The sequence below is a fragment of the Triplophysa rosa genome, linkage group LG8 (genome assembly GCF_024868665.1).
Source record: "Triplophysa rosa linkage group LG8, Trosa_1v2, whole genome shotgun sequence".
NCBI classification, from domain to species: domain Eukaryota; kingdom Metazoa; phylum Chordata; class Actinopteri; order Cypriniformes; family Nemacheilidae; genus Triplophysa; species Triplophysa rosa.
Genome location: NC_079897.1, coordinates 3,427,103 through 3,450,118, shown reverse-complemented (window position 1 = coordinate 3,450,118; position 23,016 = coordinate 3,427,103). Strand labels below are relative to the sequence as shown.

The window sequence follows — 23,016 nt, the reverse complement described above, 5'->3', positions numbered from 1 at the left end:
GTCAGGCGTAAAAGCGTCATTTTTTTTTTAAACGCCTCGGGCTCGTTTTTTTGGTTTGACGCGCCGTGTGCCTGGAGCTGCTGAAGTTACAGTAAAACACGACTTGGTGGCGCTCAAGCACAAAACGGTCTTGCCGAGCACACATTGACGAATGGGAACCAAGATGAAGTCTTCTTCTGTGTGACAAGCGAGTGTCAGAATGCATAAAGTTGTGCAGTGCCACCTTGTGTATCAGGGTTTTTCTGTTTTTCATCAAGCGCCATCTATGTCAAGAAGTGAATTTGCACGTTCCCTCGGATCATCGCCAGTGAAAATTGTTTGGGTATGAACGCCGAAAAAATGTCTCGAAAAACGCTGGCGATAAGCACGTGCGATTAACGTCCCGGTCTGTACGTACCTTTATACATGCATGGGCAACTTATAACACACCAAAGACACAGAAAAACACATGTTCGTGCCATATGACCCCTTTAACAGCCTTTCATGTGATTTACATTCCTTAATGAATTAAACTATGAGAAATAAACTGTTGCATTACCCGCCGATCAACGCTTGTAACAAAAATACTCCAAAATTACATTTATGCATTTTGGCATAAAGTTATGGCGATACTTGTGTTGAGAAGTGTGTCGAATCAAGGACTAAGGTCATGTGGAAGATTCAGTATTGGTTAAAATATAGTAGCAGTGGTGGCTGCAGGCAAGTCCCATTGTCAAAGTCTTCTCCGTCTTATCATGGAAACCATTGTTTTGTAGTATTCATAGAGTAGGGGTTTGCCAGATTTCTTTTTTCGCATTTCCCCTTATACAGCTGTCTGTTTTTGAGACTGTGTGTAATGTTTGACTTTGAATAAACGTGGCTATTTTTAGAGGTCAAGAAGAGGCTTTTTTAGAGTTGCCACATTGCTGAAAAGAACTTGACTTGATCTGGTCTCACAGTGCATTTTAATATTTAATTTGCAATACATTTAAATTTGCGAGACATCTCTTTAATCAGATTGTTGACCCTTCTCTAACTAGCCTTTAAAATAATTTGGTCAACAGCTTTTTGACACAATTGCCAGTAGCTTCATGGGAGGGAAAAATGTTTTGGGCATCTTAATTAAACAGTCATGACTTGTTCTATTGTTTACCTAGTGGAAGAATTACAGACTTTTTTTTCGTAGATGGTAGTTCATTAAGCTTATTTTGGGAATGCATTGATTGGTGGTCATAGATTTATGCATTTGGACTATTTAGCAGTTTTGCTTAACTGCAAATGAACAAAACATCACTGGATCTAACAATTGCTTGGGCATCTGCACTAATGACTTTTTGATGAAGGCTGGGCAGGATGCTGAAAAGCAGATATTTGTGGTGCGGTCCCTGACCTCAAACTGTACAGTACATTGACCACGTTTACATGCAACCAAATAATCCACTTGTAATCGGATTGATGGCTCTGACTGAAAACCCTTCATGTAAACGCCTTAATCAGTCCGATTGGGGTCGATACGATTGAAATTTCGATTGGATTGAAAGTAGAGGTGCGCACCGATTGACTGGCCAGAGACCGGAATCGGACGGTTTTTCGTATGATCGGCCGGACCGGTGACCACGTCAGTCTCACGTCTTGCCGATTCCAAGCCGATCTTCTGTTTCCCGTGATGCGGGCAAGAACGTCACAGCCATCAGTACACTCAAAGCCGCAAGTAAACATGTAAACGTGCGCGCGCACAGTCTGTCTTTCACGGCTCGTTTATACTCGCATGTGTGTCTCTGCTGACTGACGCGCATCTCTCATATCCGCTGACTGCACGCGCGTGCACACGCATCATGTACTGTACAGACAAAAAGGTGCACTGTAGTTCATCTCTCGCTGCTCCGTCTACACGGGGTATGTATACTGATGCTAAACTCATGTTGAAGTCGTTCACTCTAAAACTGTGGTAATTTCACCTAGGTAAAATGACATTCAACACGACTTCTACTTGTTTTTAATAATCCAAAATATAAAAAAATGAATAAATCAACCAATATATGTGATATACACTCACCTAAAGGATTATTAGGAACACCATACTAATACGGTGTTTGACCCCCTTTCGCCTTCAGAACTGCCTTAATTCTACGTGGCATTGATTCAACAAGGTGCTGAAAGCATTCTTTAGAAATGTTGGCCCATATTGATAGGATAGCATCTTGCAGTTGATGGAGATTTGTGGGATGCACATCCAGGGCACGAAGCTCCCGTTCCACCACATCCCAAAGATGTTCTATCGGGTTGAGATCTGGTGACTGTGGGGGCCATTCTAGTACAGTGAACTCATTGTCATGTTCAAGAAACCAATTTGAAATGATTCGAGCTTTGTGACATGGTGCATTATCCTGCTGGAAGTAGCCATTAGAGGATGGGTACATGGTGGTCATAAAGGGATGGACATGGTCAGAAACAATGCTCAGGTAGGCCGTGGCATTTAAACGATGCCCAATTGGCACTAAGGGGCCTAAAGTGTGCCAAGAAAACATCCCCCACACCATTACACCACCACCACCAGCCTGCACAGTGGTAACAAGGCATGATGGATCCATGTTCTCATTCTGTTTACGCCAAATTCTGACTCTACCATTTGAATGTCTCAACAGAAATCGAGACTCATCAGACCAGGCAACATTTTTCCAGTCTTCAACTGTCCAATTTTGGTGAGCTCGTGCAAATTGTAGCCTCTTTTTCCTATTTGTAGTGGAGATGAGTGGTACCCGGTGGGGTCTTCTGCTGTTGTAGCCCATCTGCCTCAAGGTTGTGCGTGTTGTGGCTTCACAAATGCTTTGCTGCATACCTCGGTTGTAACGAGTGGTTATTTCAGTCAAAGTTGCTCTTCTATCAGCTTGAATCAGTCGGCCCATTCTCCTCTGACCTCTAGCATCAACAAGGCATTTTCGCCCACAGGACTGCCGCATACTGGATGTTTTTCCCTTTTCACACCATTCTTTGTAAACCCTAGAAATGGTTGTGCGTGAAAATCCCAGTAACTGAGCAGATTGTGAAATACTCAGACCGGCCCGTCTGGCACCAACAACCATGCCACGCTCAAAATTGCTTAAATCACCTTTCTTTCCCATTCTGACATTCAGTTTGGAGTTCAGGAGATTGTCTTGACCAGGACCACACCCCTAAATGCATTGAAGCAACTGCCATGTGATTGGTTGATTAGATAATTGCATTAATGAGAAATTGAACAGGTGTTCCTAATAATCCTTTAGGTGAGTGTATATCTGATTGAGTTCTTTACTAACACAAAAAACTGCAAATACATATACATCTTTAGAGTAGAATTCACTCATAAGATTTGTAACTTTTTTATTGAAGTTGCAGCAAAAATCAACCCACTTCTTTTAATACTACAGACCCAAGATAAAGACAATTTATTTTACATTTCAGAAAAAATGAAATAAAACAATGTTAGTTTCATAAACAGAAACAGACGAGAATAAAGTTGAAGTATTTTATTGTTATCTTAGACTTTTGTGATATGAGTTCAAAAATGAAAAAGGTAAATTAAGTGACATGTTTAGTTATATTTTATTATTTGTACTTCTTTTCAGTCACAGAGTTCTTCAATTTAAGAGTTGTTTGGGAAAGAGAAGATTCTGTAATTTAATGCATCTTGGAGAACTGCATTTATGGAAATTTGGGGAAATTGTAATGTTCAATCATTTATGAATGAAGGAAAAATTATGCATGTAAATGCTTGAATCAGAGTATTTTCTCAATCAGATTTAAAAATACCTGGTGCACATGCGCAGAGCAGTGCTGCGTATGTCTTAATTATCTAATGTTTGCATCAAATATTTAAAAACACAAAACTTACCACAAGAACATGTTCTTTCCATGCAATTCAAATTATTCGAAAACTTTATTTTCATTCCAAATGTTAAAATACTGACTATATTGACATCATCCATCCATCCAGAGACTAAGTTTGAAATGAGATGTTAGACGTGTGTGCAGTGTTGCCAGGTTCCGCTACGTTTAAAGTACATGGATAATCCCGAAATTTTTAAAGGTTCTCGCGGCTGTTTCTTTCCTGCGGGTTAAAGAGGAATAATGTCGTTCATCAGATGTTGATATTTGGGCTATGCAAGGTCATGTGAGCTAGTTTTTGGATCGTTTTGAGAGCCCTTGGACTGGATTTTTTACGTGAAATGTTTATCTCCTCTGTGCTGCATCTCTGAAAATTAGCAGTGATGTTGCATAATAATGCAATGCATCCCATTTCCAAAAGAATTATAGTGACATAGTGCAATTGACTTTTCGCTCTAAACGCTTCATTATAGAACTTTGAGTTTTTATCCGGATGCACTTTGAAAACATACAGTATCTGTCTTGGCACGAAATTAGTATAAAAAAATGTTACATTTCATTATTTTCAGTGTTGCTTAATATTTTATGCTTCGCAAAATCATAACTAACATATTGGGAATATTCAAAATACTACCCAGCCATAAAGACAATAGTGGACCCTTGAAGAGCTGCTCTTTCTTCAGCAGTGGTGGAATCACTGCAGCTCTTTGTCAGGTCCTGGGCTTGGAAGAATATATATATATATATATATATATACATATATACATATATACTCTTTTTCTGGCAGTACCCAGTATTCGCTCATGTCCCAGTTTAGTGTACGCACAACTTTGCCTCTAGTTTTACAGCATGTTTGCAAGGTAGGACTGGACAGAACATGGATTCAGGGACATCTAAAAATTACCAGCCAGGACAAACTGTAAAAAAGTATTTTTATTTATATAATATATAAAAAATTATATAATTATATTTCTGTTAGTAATTCACAATTCACCTTCAAATATTAAATATCCTTTTACTGTTTGTGATTTTGGTTTCTTGGCTTGACATTCAGTTTTTAGTGAGGCCAGAAAAATTACTTGTCATTCTTTCACAGAATGACAAGTGCAACACGGCAATTTTCAAGCGTCAAGCATGAGTCAAATTCTCAGCCACATTTCTGACTGACAAGCATTTTTGCTCTGTGAAGCTCAGCTATTGGCGCTGGATAGCAGTTGGACTCATTAATGCAGCTCTGAAGCTATGTGATGATCCATTCTATTACTCTTCAACTGTGACTTTGCTATCCGTTAAGCTGTGCTCTCCTGAAATGAGAAATCCTATTAGCTTAAAGCTTTTCTCCATTGCATTTGTATTCAGATTTTAGATTTTTAGTCAGCTCAAATTTAACACTTCTGTTGGATAACAATGACAAAGAAGCTTGTAATTTTAACCAGTTCTATATTATCCAGCTCGATAACATTTGCTCTAGTCAGAATTTAGGGTTAAACGCATGTATCTTATTCCCCAAAATGATTTCTAATCTCCGTTTTTAGTTGAACCTTTATGCAGTTGCACTCCTCAGAGCTAGAGTCAGTCCAGTGCACAAAGCGAACACAACCGAGTTGACCTCTGCTTGTGTGTCGGTTTTAATGATCCTGCTATCTTAAAGCACCCACGTGTTGGCAGCAACGCACGTTATGTAACAGACAAAAGCCCAGCTAGCCACTGCAGAAAAATTCAGTTGGGCGTTGTTGGGTGCTGCCTGTTTACATCGCCTGGGTGTCTCTTGCAAAACCCATGTGCCATAATGTTGCTATACATGGGATGTTGAAACATTTGCTCATAAACAAACTATGTAAACGTACAGGTGTGCTTTGTGACTCGTTTCCCCACATGGTTTTCATTGGAGAGCAGTGTTTCCCACAGTAACCCGAGATGTTAAATCTAATGTGACTTCTGACAGGTTTTCAGGTGTGGCGATTAAACCAAAACTCAAGGCTTTAAATAGTTGTGCATTCATGAGGACTGTCAATCAGTTGTGAATGTGGATTTGCAATTCATCTTGGTACATCATCAGCTTCGATGATTAGAAAAATCAGAAATTCAAAGATGGACATTCTCAGACGACATTATTAATGTAGTTAATATTTAATATTAAATGTATGGTATTTTATATATAATTAATTAATAAAAAAAATATGTATATATAAAAATGATCTTGTGGCAGTCCTAGCCCATTTTGCTTCCCGCACTTGTTTGTTGAGTGATTTCTCTGTTTTTGGCTGCTAAGAGATGGGCTTGTGACCTTCTATGGGGGTTTGGACCTTTGAACCTGCTGTTGCATTTGTTTTTGTCAGAACATTTAAAGAGGTTGACTCACTCTTGATAATGTTGTTAAAAAAACTGTGGGAATGAAGTGAGTTATAAGCTACTGGCTGAGTCATTATCCGGGTTTCCATCCAAAGTTGCGAATTTAGCTTATGCGCAAAATTGGAATATCGCATAAAACATTTTCGAATAAGCACCGTTTCCATCCAACTAGTCACTGTCACTTCCTAATAAACTGCTACTAAATACCAGTAAGAAAAGTAAGAGAAGCCACTGAATATAATAATTTTCATATATAATAAAACTTGCGCAAGCCGACGATTACGAAACACAATAAATGCGCTGCTTTTGTGGATGCGTGCTGTTTGGGAAACACAGTCGTGACAGTTCTAAGAGGCAATTACAGAAATACTTTGACGACTTTGCTCAGGCATTTAAGAATGACCGTAACAACATTTCTCATGCTGTGTAACAAGATCAGTACTCTGGTTAGTCAGGTTACGCAGTCTCATAGTGCAGTTACGTGACTTTTTGGAGGAATTTATTTGACAAATGCGTTTCTATCTCCCATTATTCACATTAACCTTTTTCTCAAAAAAGAAAAACCACCTCAAGCGAGCGTAAAAACTTATTTGCGAATTAAGGGTTTTTAATTCGAAATTTGCCATTTCCATCACTCGTTTCTGATGCGAAACTTCAAAATGCGAATAAAACCAGACTGATGGAAACCTGCTTACTCAGGGTTTTATTTAACACCATTTCTCTTTTGAACTTTGATAAGAACAGTGTTTACTCACTAATCCTGTCCCACCCAGTGGATTAGTCTGATTCGCTGTATTTGGCAGGTATGTCCACAAATTCTTAAAATGATGCAGTTTTGATCATTAGATTGATCATCAGCTTTGATTTAAATCAGCTTCTCTGCTTGTTTTTGTTGCTTTGCCATGCACGTCTTTATTCGCTCAGCTGTAGATGCCAAACAAAATCAAAGCGAGAGAAAAAGCTCTCCCTCACTGAAAAGGCCCTTTATGCCCGTCTAGGCACAGCGAAGACGTCTGCTTTTTTGTTGGGCGTAGCGGATGGGGAGGCAAGGAATCATGAGTCATGAGCATTTAGTTGAAAACTTTGAGTCAGAGTTTTAAGGGACGCAAGGCCAGCGCTGACTGAGGAAGTAACATTACATCAGGGAGGGGTGACGAAACGCTTGACCCCAGACAGAAGAATATCATCACAGGTGACGTTTGTTAGCAAACCTGTAAAGCATGATCAACAGCAGTGTGTCATTGTTTATGTTTTAAATACAGTACTAGCTTACCTGTTACTAAATATTGCAGTCTACACTGGAGTAGGCAGTATGTTGTTAAAAATAAGATGTGATCGCATTGCTATGTCAAGCTATCATTTGGAAACAAACAGTTATTTAGCACACACTTGTATGAGTAAATATAAATATCTTTATTCACAATGCATTGCAGGTCAAGTGCTGTGGTATACTGTGTGCACAGTATGGATACATGTTAATAAAATAGTATGTAGTTTGTAAGTGTGCTAATGTAAATTGAAATGCCTGGTTTTTACTCTGGTAAAAAAGGTAGTTTGCTTTCTTTGCACTTTGACACTTTCTTGTCTCCCATAAAGCTTTGACTAACCCTACATCAGTAGCTGTTTGCCTCAAAGAGCTGCTCTGCTGGGAGAAGCATTATGGGTAGTGTAGTGCCATTGTGATGCTCCTCTGGTGTTTTCCTGCACTGTTGCAACTGACTGTGCCATTGCTGTTCACTTACAATACATTCTGGGATTTCTGTTATTTTTTTGGTTACTGTTGCCAAACAACATGCTTTGTGTACTTTCATGGATTTACCCCGTAAGATGACTCTTTTTGATACTTAGGCTGCCTTCAAATGATTGTATTTACAGGATAAGTGCACTTGATTGACTCCACAATGTTGTGCTTGTTAGAGGAAAGCGCTGGAGTTGTTTGTTAAAGAATCCTATCAGAAGCTAAATGTTATTGGTCATCATAAATCGTAATAATAATTGTCACAAGATACTTGTTTGTGTACTGTTGCTGCTGTTTGTGTAAGAATTAAACACAAACACAATTTTACTCCATTAGCTGGCATAGAGGCTTGGGTGAGAATTCAATTTACCATCATTATTATATGGAATCGCATGAATAGTAAAAAAATAGTTTTCTTTGGCCCCAATGAAAGAACAAGATAAAGCAAATCATACATATATTCACATTTCCCGTGCCTCGTGTCATGGCATTTGAAAATAAAATGAGTAAGGTTAAGTAAGAAATATGTAAAATATGAAAAATGCTACTTTTATGTTAATATTATAGGTTATTTTAATGGTAACACGGTAATATTTACATAATAACATCATTTTGAGCGATAAAGTGTTTCTAAACCAGCTGTATTGTTCTAGTTGTCCTTTAATGAATTGCAAATTCTCTTTCATTCAAACTGAAGGGTTGAGTGTTCAGCTGAGCTCAACAGCAGAGGTCACAGGAAAGACATGTGACTGCTGGAGTCAACAGATCTCCAGTAATGTGCACCAATAGGATGCACTAAGCCAAACTTGAGCATGGGCTCTCTAATGATCTCTCTCTCTTTCTGCCTCTCTTTAGGTGTGGCCAGAACAGTGCTTTTGCAGTAAGGGAGATTTGTTCTCCAGTTTTTTCTCTGCCCTGGTGTCCCCTTCTGCACTGTAAATTCATGATCACATGACTTTGGATATGGACGCAGTCCTGTCCGACTTTGTCCGTTCTACTGGAGCTGAACCTGGACTGGCCAGAGACCTGCTTGAGGGTGAGCTGGCGCCATCCTGTTCTCCGTATTGCCCTTCTATCTGGCTTGTCTTTTTTGCCTTTCAGAGAGGCATCAGTCTTTTAGTGTAAATGGGTAGAGGTGGGGTTATATCACTGCTATAGTATAAATCTCAGTATAGTTATTAAAATAATATAGTTTTAGTTAAATTCTTTAGATTGATTGACTTTGTAGACATATGTCAATAAGATGTTTCGCCACAAAAAGAAGGCATTGCATCATTGCAAAAGAGCTTCATGTTATATAACGAGAATCAAAGGAGAATAAATGAACAAAAATGTAGTAAATGTATTTCTGCCTGCTGTCAATTTTTTTAAAATCGTACTATAGATATACCACATAGTGGAATAAACTGCATAGCAGAACACACAATATACTGCCATACTTACAGACCTAGGGATGGACAGCCTTCTTTATGATAAACTGCAGGAGCCAGTGGCTTAAGCGTCTATACGAAAATGCGCAGTAAGGTAAAGCCTTAACTAACCCGTGCATGTTGCCTAGCAACACTCTATGCTGATAAGAGAAGGGGTTATAAATATATAGTTCTGCAGTATGCACGCTTGACAGTCAGTTCGCGCCAGTGTTTACAGAGACAGCTGTAGGGGAATGTGTCGTTGACCTTTGCTGTATGTAATGACGTTTGGTTAACATTTAATCTCTCAGCGGAACTTTGACCTCTCATTTTCTTTAACATACTTCATATCTCACAGGCAAGAACTGGGACCTCACGGCTGCACTCAGTGACTTTGAGCAGCTCAGACAAGTGCACGCAGGTAACTTGTCGTGCACCTTTACGGAGGAGAGAGACTACACCATCGTTGAAAAGGAGATGGCCCGAACACCACGACCCCACTTACATCGCCAGGATGACGCTGTGCAAGGTACACAAAGTACTAGAAAGCTACTGTGCATGGCCTGAACTCAATTCTCAAGCAGTTTAATTATAATTTTTGTAAATGACTTACTCGAACCGTGACACTAGTTGCATATGATATCATTTTAAGCCTCGCCCACTGTCACCTGACTTACACTGCGTTTCATATTGAAACTTGTGGTGGGCAGATAAAAAATAGGTCTAATGACTAATAGGTTACCAGTTTTAAGTTTAGAATTCTCTAGTAAGTGAAGTAATTTGAATATGTATCATGGCAGCAGCCACGGAGAAGCGACTTTCAAGGGGGATCTCACACGCCAGCTCCACCATCGTCTCTTTGGCCCGTTCGCACATGTCCAGTACGGGTGGCGTCAACGAGCTGCTTCTAGACACTCCACTTTGCACTTTCCAGCTTCCCGATCTCACCATCTACAGGGATGACTTTCGCGGATTTATCGAGCGAGATCTTATCGAGCAGTCAATGCTGGTGGCGTTGGAGCATGCTGGTTAGTCATTCTGTTTTTCTGCTTAAAGAGTTTTGAAGACCTACTGTATCTAAACCAACAATTAAGAGTTTTATATATTTACATCATATATGGATGGTAATAGCTCTGCCATATGAGACAGTAATAATTGTTTTTACTAAAATGCTGCATTTCTAGGAAACTTTCTAGGTTTTTAAACACGGCTAAAAACGTAGACGTGTCTATTTAGGTATTGAAATATAACTGTCATCACCTTTAATTTAATAGGGAGGCTTAACTGGTGGACTCGTTTGGGAACCGGCTGTCAGAGCTTGTTGCCTCTGGCTACTAGTGGAGATGGGAACTGTCTGTTACATGCAGCCTCTTTGGGTGAGTGTGAAAACTAAACCATTGTGTTAATAAACAAATAAGATTGTTATAAAGATGCTGGTCACAGTGGTGTTTACACGAGGTGTTAACATCCATCGTAGACAACCCATTCACAAGCAGACAGCACTAAATACAGGTTTAAACGGTGTCCAAACACCGCTCATTTAAAAATCATTGCTTTGTAGCCAGAAACACATTTACATTGCATTTGTAGTTTAAACAAACAGGGATGCGTTTCCCAAAAGCTTCATAGCCTAAAGTTGATCTTAGAACCATTGTCACCAATGGAGCTACGATCAATTTAAGGCTACGATGCTTTTGGGAAGCCCAGCCCAGTGCATGTCAATCCAGCAGTCAACTATTAAACTTAAACAAATCCCCAAAATCGGTCATTATTTTACTCATGTTGTTGCAAACCTGTTTGACGTTCTTCCAGGGAACATAAAGATTTTAAGCTGTTCAGTCTTCATAGCCATTCACTTTCTTTATATGACAAAAAAGCAATGACGGCGAAAGGTGACTGAGATTCTGTAATAGCTCCTTTTGTGTTTAATGGAAAGTATGTCACAGGGTTGAAACAACATGTGAGAATGTTAAAAGAAATGTCATTTTTGAATAAACTATACCTTTATGAGTTTTGTTTAATTATTGCTCTCTAAGATGTTCAACGTTATTATGCAGGTATGTGGGGCTTCCACGATCGAGACCTGATGTTGCGAAAATCTCTCTATGCATTGATGGATCATGGGCAGGAGAGAGAAGCTTTAAAGCGCAGGTGGAGATGGCAACAAACCATGCAGAACAAAGAGGTTAGAGATGTTTTTTATTATTATTATGTACTCATTTTATGCCTGAACGCACACTGCAATAGTCATATCCACACATTGTTAAAGGTGCGCTGGAAAGGATAGAACTTTACTGTAGTATTCTTTAATTTAGCCCTAGATTACAGAATCATTAGGTAAACTAGTTGATAACAAATATGGCTACAGTATGTTATTCAAATCTAAGCAATTTGCTGTTTAACTTTCTACTTGAAGGCATATAATTATGAAAATTAGATGTTTATTGTGTGCGTGCGTGTGTGTGTGCGTTAATTGTGTGCAGTCTGGGCTGGTATACACAGAAGAAGAGTGGCAGAAGGAGTGGAATGAGTTGCTGAAGCTGGCATCCAGTGAACCCAGAATACACTACAGCACCAATGGCACCAATGGGTTTGTTGGAACTTGATTTTATCCAGTTGTTTCTATTATTTGTACTGGAAGTTATATATTTTTACTGTACCTCCATGTAACCTTTCACATTTCGCTCATGACATGTGTTTTGTTCCATGCAGTGCCGAGTCGCAGGAAGAGCCAGTGTACGAAAGTCTGGAGGAGTTTCACGTCTTCGTTCTGGCCCATGTGCTCCGCAGGCCGATAGTAGTGGTGGCTGACACCATGCTGCGGGATTCTGGAGGAGAAGGTTAAAAAACCAACCAACATTTATGATAAATCCCTGCCACTAAAATCTGCTTGTGTTTCGTCATCAAATGTTAATCACAACAGTGGTCATTTACATATAGAATTCTTGGACATGAAAAACTTCTTTATGGTATAAACTAGGGGAGTAACGGTTAAAATTAGTCACGGTTTGGTGTGTGTCACGGTTTTAGGGTAACGGTTTTGGTTCGGTTCATGCTATGTTCAGGGAAAAGGGACTACTGACAAATAAAAATAAGAACAAATAATCAAGCTACAAGTAACAGCACCAATAAAACAACAGAGCAAAGCAGAAAATAAAATAAGATACTGTATATATATATTTTAAGGTAGAAATGGATTAAAGTAATCAAATAAAACATAACATTGCATATGCACAAATTAAATAAAGATGAATCATAATTGAAGTTACAGAAGCTATTGAGTCACAAGCAGTGAGTGATTTCCTTGACTTTTAACAGACAGCAGGAATATGCTGCTGTCGCTTTAAGAGGAATGAAACGGATCCAGTACACTGATACTGTACACATGCGTTGTTTTTCATCTATTTCGTCCATTCACTTATGGCATAACCTACTATGTTTGTTAAGATACTCAACAAGAGGGGCATGTTGACCTACTTTGTGTGTAATTTTGTCCGTTTAAGCGCTTCAAAGACAACTCAATATTTGCGCCATGTCTGAGACTTTCCTTATGCATGCATTGGATCTTCTCACAGCGCGCAAGCGAGTTTTCTTGTGCATCATCTTGCACTTAAATGTTTAAATTTGCAACGTTTGAATGAGTGTAGTTTAAATAGCAACATGTGCTGTTCAGGTCTCACCTGCACTCGCGCGCTCTCAACACCCGGGTGATAAAATGACTGTACAGCATACGTCAATCCTATTGAAATTTGTCTACGTTATTTGATTTGTTGTAGGTATTAAATGTGTATCCATCGACAAACATACATTAGCTGAACTTTGTCAGTCTGTTTTACGCATTATAATTTCTAACGAGAACCATATTATAAATGCGTCATCAGATTTAAGATGAACCGTTGTGGAGAACCGTGCGGTTCAATTTTTTTACCGAGAACCGTTACACCCCTAGTATAAACCCAAAAATGCTACAGAAGTGTGGAACATCTCCTTTTTAATCATTTTAATGCGTGATAATGCTGTGGTTTTTACTTTGATAACCAAAGCATAACTCATATTATTCAATTGTTTAGCTTTTGCACCAATCCCATTTGGCGGGATTTACCTTCCCCTGGAAGTAGCTGCCAACAAGTGTCACCGCTCCCCTCTCGTTCTGGCTTATGACCAGGCACATTTCTCCGCCCTCGTTTCAATGGAGCAAAAGGACAGTTCCAAAGAGCAAGGTGAGGAGCCGTGTGATTTCATGTTGCAAGTCTAATAGCTTTTATGGTAAATGCTATTTTTTCTTGCCTAACAAATAAAAAGCAAAACAAGAAATCCCTAAATTTAATCACAGCTTATTCCTTCAAGGGTCATAAGACTGTAGTCTTAAAGTTTGCTTGAGTATTGGATTGTGTGTTTTTTAAATAACTATAGTCAAATAATAAATCTAGAATTGGAGTGTAATTTAAAAAGCCACTGACCATTTGTGTTACCTTTTAAAACTGTTCGCAGTGGTGATCCCTCTGACAGACTCTGATCATAAGATGCTGCCTTTGCACTTTGCCGTGGATCCCGGGGCAGATTGGGAATGGGGAAAAGATGACAACGACAACGTGATGCTAGCAAGGTAGATATTTCATTGGACATGTCTGTGTTTTAGAAGAATGTTCTGGGTTTAAAAAAAGGCATATTCATAGCATGTTTTATTGATCACACGAGACACTATTTTTGTACCTCAGAAAAAAGCTGGTGGGTTTTTCATACTGGTACTAGGTAGCATGTAGTCTTCACATAGCCATAATATAAATATTAGATTTTACTTTGTGCAGACAAGCTTAGTTAGCCATTTTTAGTGCACTTGTCTTATGTTACTAACTACCCTTATTAGCACATAATATAGACGGTTTCATCTTAACAACATAAACAAATGGTACTGCGCATGCGCACTTTTGTGACCCCACCTTAACTTCCGGTACACATTCACTAACAATAGAGCACCTGTAGATTATTTCTGATAACACTGAAAAGAAACCAAGAAAAAACGTTACTTCGCTAAACTTTTCTCTCCGATATTTTGAATTTAGACTCCGATACCAAGTTCAACCGCTAGATGTCAATGTCCCATACGGTTTGTTTAAATGCGACCAAACTGCAGGATCCATTCAACAAATATTTTTGAATTGTTTGTTTATTTAATAAAATGAACATTGAACAAATCGTTTATTTAATACAATTATTATACTATAAAATAATAATATAAATTAATAATAACTTAAATTAAATAAATATAAATAGTTATATTATTAGACACTAGCCAAACAGTCTATACACTCGATTCATACTTGTTTTTACAAACTATAAACAATAATTATTTTCTGTGGCAATCAACAGCATGTCACAATTAAACGCCATCCATTGAGTTTCACTTGTTTTGAATCCGAAACATGTCATGTGTGCATACAACAAATTCGATTGAAAGTTAAAACATAGGAATGTTTCCAAGTATTCAGTTTATTTTGACAACACCAGTGCCAAATGACTCAGCTCTGACTCGCTTACATCACAGTTTAGTAATGCCGGACCATAATGACAGAATTAGTACTGTGAGGCCTGCTGTGACTGTGTGCCGTTGACAAACATTCAAGATTAGCAACACTCATTCTTTAATGCAGGTTAAATGCTGCTATGAATAGAAGACGGGGACGTCTTCAAATAGATCAGGATTGCGTCTGCAGTTGAATTTTGTTCCACAGAAAACTTAAATATCACTTTACCTCAGGACAGGTTAGGTTACGCACAAGAAGTGGTGTGGTTGTATGTGACAGTATTCATTTATGCACTACATCTTCTAAGCATTGTTAATAAAACGTATAGCGTGATTTAGTTTTTTCCCAAAGGCAGTTAAAATTGAGCTTGTATGTGAATATCAGTGCTTTGACCTGTTTGTTGTTTGGTTGCAGTGTAACTTTATCTCTGGAGGCCAAGCTTCATCTACTACACAGCTACATGACTGTGACCTGGCTTCCCCTACCCGTAGAGGTACAGGTGAGCTTCTTGCTTGGCTGAAAATAAGATTAGTTTAACTAACTAGGTGAAAAGTAAAAGCTTGTAAACACCGGGACGATAATCGCACATGCTTATCGCCACTGTTTTCGAGACGTTTTTCCACGTTCACACCCAAGCGATTTTCACTGGCAATGAGCCATGTGAACGTGCAAATTCACTCATGGCGCTTAATGAAAAACAGAAATACCCCGGTTCACAAGGTGGCGCTGTGCAACTTAATGCTTCTGACACTCGGTTGTCACACAGAAGAAGAATTCATCTTGCTTCCTCTTCGTCAGTGTGTGCTCGGCAAGACCGTTGTGTGCTTGAGCGCCACCAAGTCACGTTTTACTGTAACTTCAGCAGCTCCAGGCACGTGAACAAAAGCACCAATCTCATTGGTCAGCCAGTTTTAATGCGGCGCATCAAACCAAAAAAAATACTTTTTTTGCGCGTCGGTGTGCGCCGTTTGTTTAGTCACGAGGCATTAAACGTTGACGATAAACGCGCACGATTATCGTCCCGGTGTGGACAAGCCTTAACTTCCAAAAAGCATACAAAGCTTTTTTATTGCGAACACAAATTTACCTAGTTTTCAAAGATTCATGTTTAAAGTGTGTAATTTGGAGTGTGTTTTCAAACAGTGATTATTTTTGAGGATTTGGTATTTTTGAGTTATTTAAGGTCAGCCAAAAGATGTTGTATGGCATCTGCATTTGTATTAAAGCTAAACGCTTCAGCATGCATGACCTTTTTTGTCTGCATCCACAGCAAGCCCCACTGGCCCAGCCAGAATCACCTACAGCGTCTGCAGGAGAGGATGCCCGCACCCCGCCAGACTCCGGAGAGTCCGATAAAGAGTCCGTCAGCAGCAGTTCCAATGGAAACGGAGACAGTAGCGCAGCCGGAACCGGCGGTACAACGGGCAAAACGAATGGTGGATCTTCCAGCTCCTCGAGCTCGTCCAGTAACTGCTCGGCTGGAGGCACTATGGGCAAGGAGAAGGGCAAGAAAGACAAAGAAAAAGATAAGGACAAGAAACGGGCAGACTCTGTTGCCAACAAGCTGGGTAGCTTTGGCAAGAGCCTGGGCAGTAAGCTGAAGAAGAATGTAGGAGGTTTGATGACAGGGAAGAATGCAAGTGGGAGTGTAGGAAAACCGGAAGGTCAGGAGAAGAAAAAAGGCTCCCTGAGAGGTCGTAAGGGCAGTAAGGACAGCTGTCCCTCCACTCAAACCGGCTCCGAGGACTCTGGTAAAGGTTCACCATCCTCCAACAGCGAGCGGCAAAATGGAAACTGCTCAGAAAGTGACACTTTTAAATACAGCTCGGACGTGAAGGTTAGTCTCGGCATTCTCCGATCCGCTATGCAAGGCGAAAGGAAGTACATCTTTGCTGCAGTACTCACTACAAGCAACCGGCAGCCATTCCAAGAGGAGATGATCCAGCGCTATCTGTTGGACGCAGAAGAGCGTTTCCATACAGAGCAGGATCAGAAGAGAGAGGCTGAACGGAAAGCAGCCGGGGGTCTCGCAACGACCGTCGGATCCCAGATTAAAAAGGAGGGGCCAGATCTGGGTTACAGAGGTCTTGATAGCAAGGAAGAAGCTACTGACAACTCGCCTCCAACCTTCAACCCTTTGAAGTCCTCTTCTTTCAGTCCACTAATGTACTCGGGTGTGGTGCCCATCCCTAGGCCCACCTTAATTGACCAATCTCCCTCCCCACTCACCCAGCATCTTCATATGCACGGTTACCTGGAGACACGGCGACAACTCGCAGGAGGCTCACCTTCCTCTTACCCCGGCTTGCCATTTTACGCTACGCTGCCACGACACTACCCATTAGCACAAGGCCCTCCACATTCCCAGTACCACCCACCCCCCACCTCTTTGGGTAGCCCGTCCCGTATCACCCCCTGCTTGACGTCTTTTCCCCAGGAACATGACCCAGCTGATTACCCACCTGAACCGACTATAGGAGGCTACACGAATGGCTTGCGGGACTTGCGCTCTACTCTGGACGGTCGCAATGGGCCAATGCCTGTGAGGCATTATTCCTTAGGCAGCGCAGGTGGACTGGCCAACCTGCAGTCTAGCAGATGCAGAACACCTACCTGCAATTACTACGGCCACCCAGAGACAGGCAACTACTGCTCGTACTGCTACAGAGAAGAGTTGAAGAGGAGAGAAACAGAGCCAGCTATTCACAGGTTTTGAATGGATAATCTGCTCTGCCCTCTCCTAATAGGACTCCACCGGAGCCCACTGCGTGAGCCACATCATATCCTGTTTGCGTAGATCTTGCTTGAACACGAGATCAGCTTTGTCTTGTGGATGAGGGGACAGTGATGATGGCCATGGAAATGGGACTGCTGTTGTGTTACATTTGCCGTGGCTCATAGGCAGGAGCTTCAAGCTCTGCCCTTATTGGTCGTGGTCATGCCTGTCTCCTTCTAGGGGCGAGAATATAGAGCACAGACAAAAGATGTTGGAGCACAGTGTGCTATCTTGCATCACATGAACAAATGCATACCCCAAAAATACATGTTAAGCACAGGAAATTGTATTTATGACTGCTGCGTTTGTAGAAATGGTAACACTGCAGTCAGTGTAAGACTTGCCATATTGTGATTTCAGAACAACAACACACTGTTAACTAAAAATGCGCGTTGTCCGCATTGACCCAGTTTGCTCTGTTACTTTATTCTGCATCAGTTTCAAGACCATACTTGACTTAAATGAGATGTCTACTTATGGTGCTTTTTAGCTTCCTTCCTCAAAGATGTTCAACTTCAAATCAAGTGTGTGGCGGAGCTGAACCTTGACAGCCAAAGGTTTTGCTTTTCCTCAATTACTTATTCACACATATGTCCATATTAAGTGTTGGAAACATTTACAACAAAGTGGACACATTTTAATAACTGCCCATCTTAATATTAACTTGATAGATTGATCTTTTATTTTATTTTTTAATAAATGGTACATTGCGTGGACATAGCGCGAAAGTATTATATCGTTTATTTTAACAAAGTCAAACAAGGTAGTCGCAGAGAGGTAATGTTGAAAGCAATTTCTAAGTTCCCTTCCAGCGTTACTGCTTCACCAAATTCAGCGGTGTGTTCCTTGATGATATTGGGGTTAACACTGGGATCAGCTGTCCTTAAATTCACTGTACCTATATGGGAAGATTATCGCCCCAGTGACGTATGACAAAGATGCACAAAACCAAGCACTTTTCCGATGTCCCAATGTTATGCGTGCGGGCCTTAGACGTGACAACGATAGACTGTTATGTTGCTGTGCTTCTCGTCGCTATCATACAGCGTTTCGGACGAAGTTAGCAGCTCCTCTCGTGTGGACTGCAAAGGTCAGGGTTCGGCATTTGGTGCCACTGTGTCGTGCGCAGGCTCACTTCTTTCCTAGTTGCCTTTTCAGTCTTAGTTCAGTGCTTCAGGGGGATTGTTGAACTGAATTCATATTTTTCTTTGCTTCTGCATTCGTAGAGCTGATTACAGAGTTGTCTGTATTTGCGGACGCAGAGGGATACTTGCTCCTCGGTATATAAACTACATGATGCAGCATGCATCTAGATTTTATGACAGACGTACCTTTTCACAAACCTGTTATACTGTTGACAGACAGTACAATCCCTGTTAAAGCCAGCTAGTTGTATTAAAGGGTTGGTTGATTTAAAAATGAAAATATGGTCATTATTTGCTCACCCTCATGTCTCGGGCATTCACCACACAGTGATGTGAAAGTGGCACTGTTGAGCTCATTAAAAAGACAAAAAAGTTATCCAAAAGTAGTCCATATGAGTCTTCTTAGTATTTTGATTTTCTGTACCAATATTTTCATCATAACTCACGTACAATATCTATTGTAATGTGGTACAGCAGAGAGCAAGATACATCCATATCGACTTTCATTACATGGAATAAATGGCCAAAATATTCATAAAAAATTGGGTGAGTAAATAAAGACCACCTTTTCATTCTCAGTCCCTTTAAATTCTCATCGCTCATGTGGAATGGGCTGTTATAGTACTGTACGAGGATGTTGCTGCTGTGATTTTCATATGAATAGCTGATGTGAGTTACTTTTAGTGCATCACACTGGTGGTAGATGTAGAACTGGTGTTGTAGTCTCTATGAACGCCCGCTTCTAAAGCACTCAAAACAGATGTATTCAGTCATATGCAAATATCTGTGTAACCATGTCGACTTAAATGACTGATTTGCACAATTAAGAAGTAACCAAATCTAAGCATCATCAGACATCATCTGGTGTCTCCCTCCATTTGAAGCCTTTTCACATTGGGTTCTTCATTTTTATTACGTTTTGACAGAGTGAGGTTTTGCAGCAAAATGAGAATCTGTTTTATTTTTGAAAAGGATTGTTTAGTGTTATTCACACTTATAACCAATAGATGGCGCACTGGTTAAGGTTCTTTCTGGCAGCGATTACCTCCATTTCTGTATCAATACAAGAAATCTTTAGTGACCTTGTGAGACTGACAGCTTATTTCACAGTGTAAATAAGGGACAGAGAGGACGCTGCTTTTTTGTTTGTTTGTTTTTGGTCAAGCACGTTTGAATATAAAATGCAAACAAATAAGTGGATGTAATTGAACAGTTGTTTTGTCGTATGCAAGGCATATTCACCCAGACATCAGATTTCCACTGCTAATTCGCGAAAAAAATTCAGCGTGTGAGCACGTGTTTGTGTGTTTACTGTGTGTGTGTGTGTGCAGTAAATTGAGCTTTTGCAAAAATATTGCAGCTTCAAGGCACAAACGTGGGGAAAAATGACAAGTGATTCTCCGCAGGAGTTTATGTTCTCCTTCTATTGTACTCGTAGCTTTCGTTTTAACGGATCCATTTATTTAACAAAATGGAGAGGTCGTTCAAGCCACGCTGAGTTTTGGACTTCAATAAGATTGCGAACATTTTTGTATTAAGAAATAAAAAATGTTGTATAAATGCGTTCAAGTTATTTTTGTAAATGAAAAGCAGTTTTACAGTGTTTTTTAAAGATACTAATGTATGCTGTATAGGACCCAAGTTGAAGTCTGTGGTGGAGTCAGTATTTTGGGACTACTGTAGGTTGACCAAGAGAAGCTTCTTAAAACTTGAGAGTTTCCTGTGAACAAAAAACGAAACTAATTTCTCCATCAGCGATCTGACAAGATGGTATGATTTAAGAGTATATATTTGTAGTAAGACTTTTCAAGCGTTTGTGAAGTTTAGTTCTGAAACTGGGATGTTCTTTCTTACGTGGCTAGTTGTCAAACAGACGGGCCGCCCTAAATTTCATCATTTCAATTTTAAAGCAAGTTACTTTATCAGATTTTTGAGTACTTTTTCTAAATGATGGTGATGTCCGCCCTCAGTTTTCACACTAAATTATCTTATTTAATACAGTGGGCTTTTTGTTTTTTGATGATGTATCTTACTATTTTTATATAGTATGTTTTCACGGATGTAACAGAACTACAGTCAACAGCATATTTGAATTTGCATGGGACTGAAACTGTTGCATGTACAGAACTGGCAGATTTATTTGTGCATTACTTCTGGCGAATTGGGTAGTTGGTGGTTCTTTTCAGTTTTTTTTCTCTCCTTGTTTGAGGGGTGACCCTAGGCTGTGTGACAGTGCAATCTTGGTGGAAAGAACATCTGATTTTTTTTGGTTTTATTTTTTCTTTCTTTTTGCACCGTTTTAATAAAATTATCATTGTATTTAAACACAGGTTTTTGTATTGGTCTTTTTATGTTGCACTCTTCTAAATTGTGGGATCTTCTATTTGAAAAATGTACATTTAAAAGTTGTACAAGGATACATAAGTTTGTCAAACATGGGGTGCAATTATATTCTTCAAAGTGTTCATTTATAATAGAAAACATGAATTTAACATTAAAACTTTTTTAGGTATTCATTATGTATCAAGTATTTGCCACAAGATATAGATGCGTTCCCTTAATTCAGCTGGTAGAATGCAACACTAACAGCGGCAATATCATGGTTTGATTTCCGAATGACGCAAATACACAAAGCATCTTCAAATGCATAGATGTCAATAGAAACAATGGCAAACAGTGTTCTTAATCATAGATTCTCTATAACATATTTTAGCAAGGTGTATAACAAGCCGGCATCGAATATCTGTTTAGTTAATACGTTTACAAAAAGAAACAGTTTTCAAGTTGTTACAAATTCTGATGCTTGTAACCAAACAGTTCTTGGTCAACATTTAATACCATAGGAAAATTGCATTATAAATTCCTTTGTTCTGTTGAACACAAAAGAAGATATTTTGAAGAATGTAGGAAAGCAAACCTTTCTCAGGCACTTTTCACTACCATTGTCATTTTTCCTACTATGGTAGTCAATGGTAACCAAGAACTGTTTACAAACATTCATCCAAATATCTTTCTTTGTGTTCATCAGAACAAAGACATTTATACAGATTTGGAACAACCCGAGGGTGAGTAAATGATGACAAACTTTTTGGGTGAACTGTCCCTTTAATATCTTACACAAGTTTTCTGCAGTTTTTCGGTAGCATTTGTTTACAGCTGAAAATGACCACAGAATGTGAACTTTGCCTTGTGTGAGAGGATCAGTAAACATGGTTTTCCTCATTGTAATAATGATAGCATTATATCCAGCTGTTTTACTGCCGTGAAGTTAACTCTACTTAATACAAAAATATCTTTGTTTGCTTTGGCTCCCTTATAAGTCATGTAGAGCCACATTTACAGTACAGTGATTACCAGGTGTTTATGTGTTTGTTTTAAGAATAAGGGTAATCCATTTTTTGGGGTTATTTCTTGTGAATTTTTTGCTCTATTAAATTCAAAGTGAGAGTGTGATGAATAAATACTAGGAGCGCTGATATCTATGGTATCGGTTTTCATTTGTTTTTGCTTTGCAAGTATCCATTTCAAGTGCAGGCCTTTTCCACGCAGAGTTCACTGCATCAGATTATATCCATGAACCCTGATGCGGTACATGCATCACCGTGTCACTCTGTGCTGTTTGGAAGTTGCTCTAAAATGGTTCTTTGATGCTGTGGTGGAAAGGTAAGTACGGTGTCAGAAAGCGTCATGTGTTTGTTCATCTGTGAAGTACAATATGATTTGTGGTGCACCTGTGAGAGTGTTTTGTAGACAGGTGTGTGAATATAATGTGATATTTTGTGCATTTATCATAGGATTTCGTTATTTCTCCATGTTTAATATGTCTAAAGTTACTTGCTTTATTGTGCAAAAGTTTTAGCTTGCACAACTCCTACTAATTATGTTGAAAGATTTTATGAAGAAATTATAGTAGCACATTTTCTATTCTCTATTTTATACTTATACCATATATTTTATAATTTCACTGTATTCTATCACTTTCTTAATTCTGTAGTGGTTTAAATTTAATGTAAAGCTGCTTTGCAAAAATGCTAACTGTGAAAACCGCTATGTGTGTAATAGAATTTTGCAAGCCAAATCAATTTAAACCGAACATCTCTAAGAGTAGACCAACAAACAGGTCAACTGTTTAACTGTTAGACATCTGAACTCAAATATTTTCCAAATGATGTGATTGTGAAACATGTTTATGCTACATTTTCCTGCATACTACTGCACATTTAAATTG

At 39.3% G+C, this 23,016-nt stretch overlaps 1 protein-coding gene across 4 annotated transcripts in view; it reads left to right on the top strand.

The window, feature by feature from the left end:
* Positions 1 to 21,117, top strand: part of otud7b (OTU deubiquitinase 7B) — a 29,816-nt gene extending 8,699 nt beyond the window's left edge. The window contains exons 2-12 of one of the 4 annotated variants that reach the window (XM_057339275.1): positions 8,789 to 8,969; positions 9,701 to 9,871; positions 10,146 to 10,370; positions 10,617 to 10,718; positions 11,400 to 11,527; positions 11,826 to 11,932; positions 12,055 to 12,182; positions 13,413 to 13,562; positions 13,834 to 13,948; positions 15,282 to 15,360; positions 16,138 to 21,117. In XM_057339275.1, the coding sequence (XP_057195258.1) occupies positions 8,885 to 8,969; positions 9,701 to 9,871; positions 10,146 to 10,370; positions 10,617 to 10,718; positions 11,400 to 11,527; positions 11,826 to 11,932; positions 12,055 to 12,182; positions 13,413 to 13,562; positions 13,834 to 13,948; positions 15,282 to 15,360; positions 16,138 to 17,583 (2,736 nt within the window). In that variant the 5' untranslated portion in view covers positions 8,789 to 8,884 and the 3' untranslated portion in view covers positions 17,584 to 21,117. Of the gene's footprint in view, positions 1 to 8,788; positions 8,970 to 9,700; positions 9,872 to 10,142; positions 10,371 to 10,616; positions 10,719 to 11,399; positions 11,528 to 11,825; positions 11,933 to 12,054; positions 12,183 to 13,412; positions 13,563 to 13,833; positions 13,949 to 15,281; positions 15,367 to 16,137 lie in introns of all 4 variants that reach the window. The other 3 variants (XM_057339273.1, XM_057339274.1, XM_057339272.1) reach the window with 3 other exon arrangements.
* The last annotated feature ends 1,899 nt before the right edge of the window (positions 21,118 to 23,016 follow it).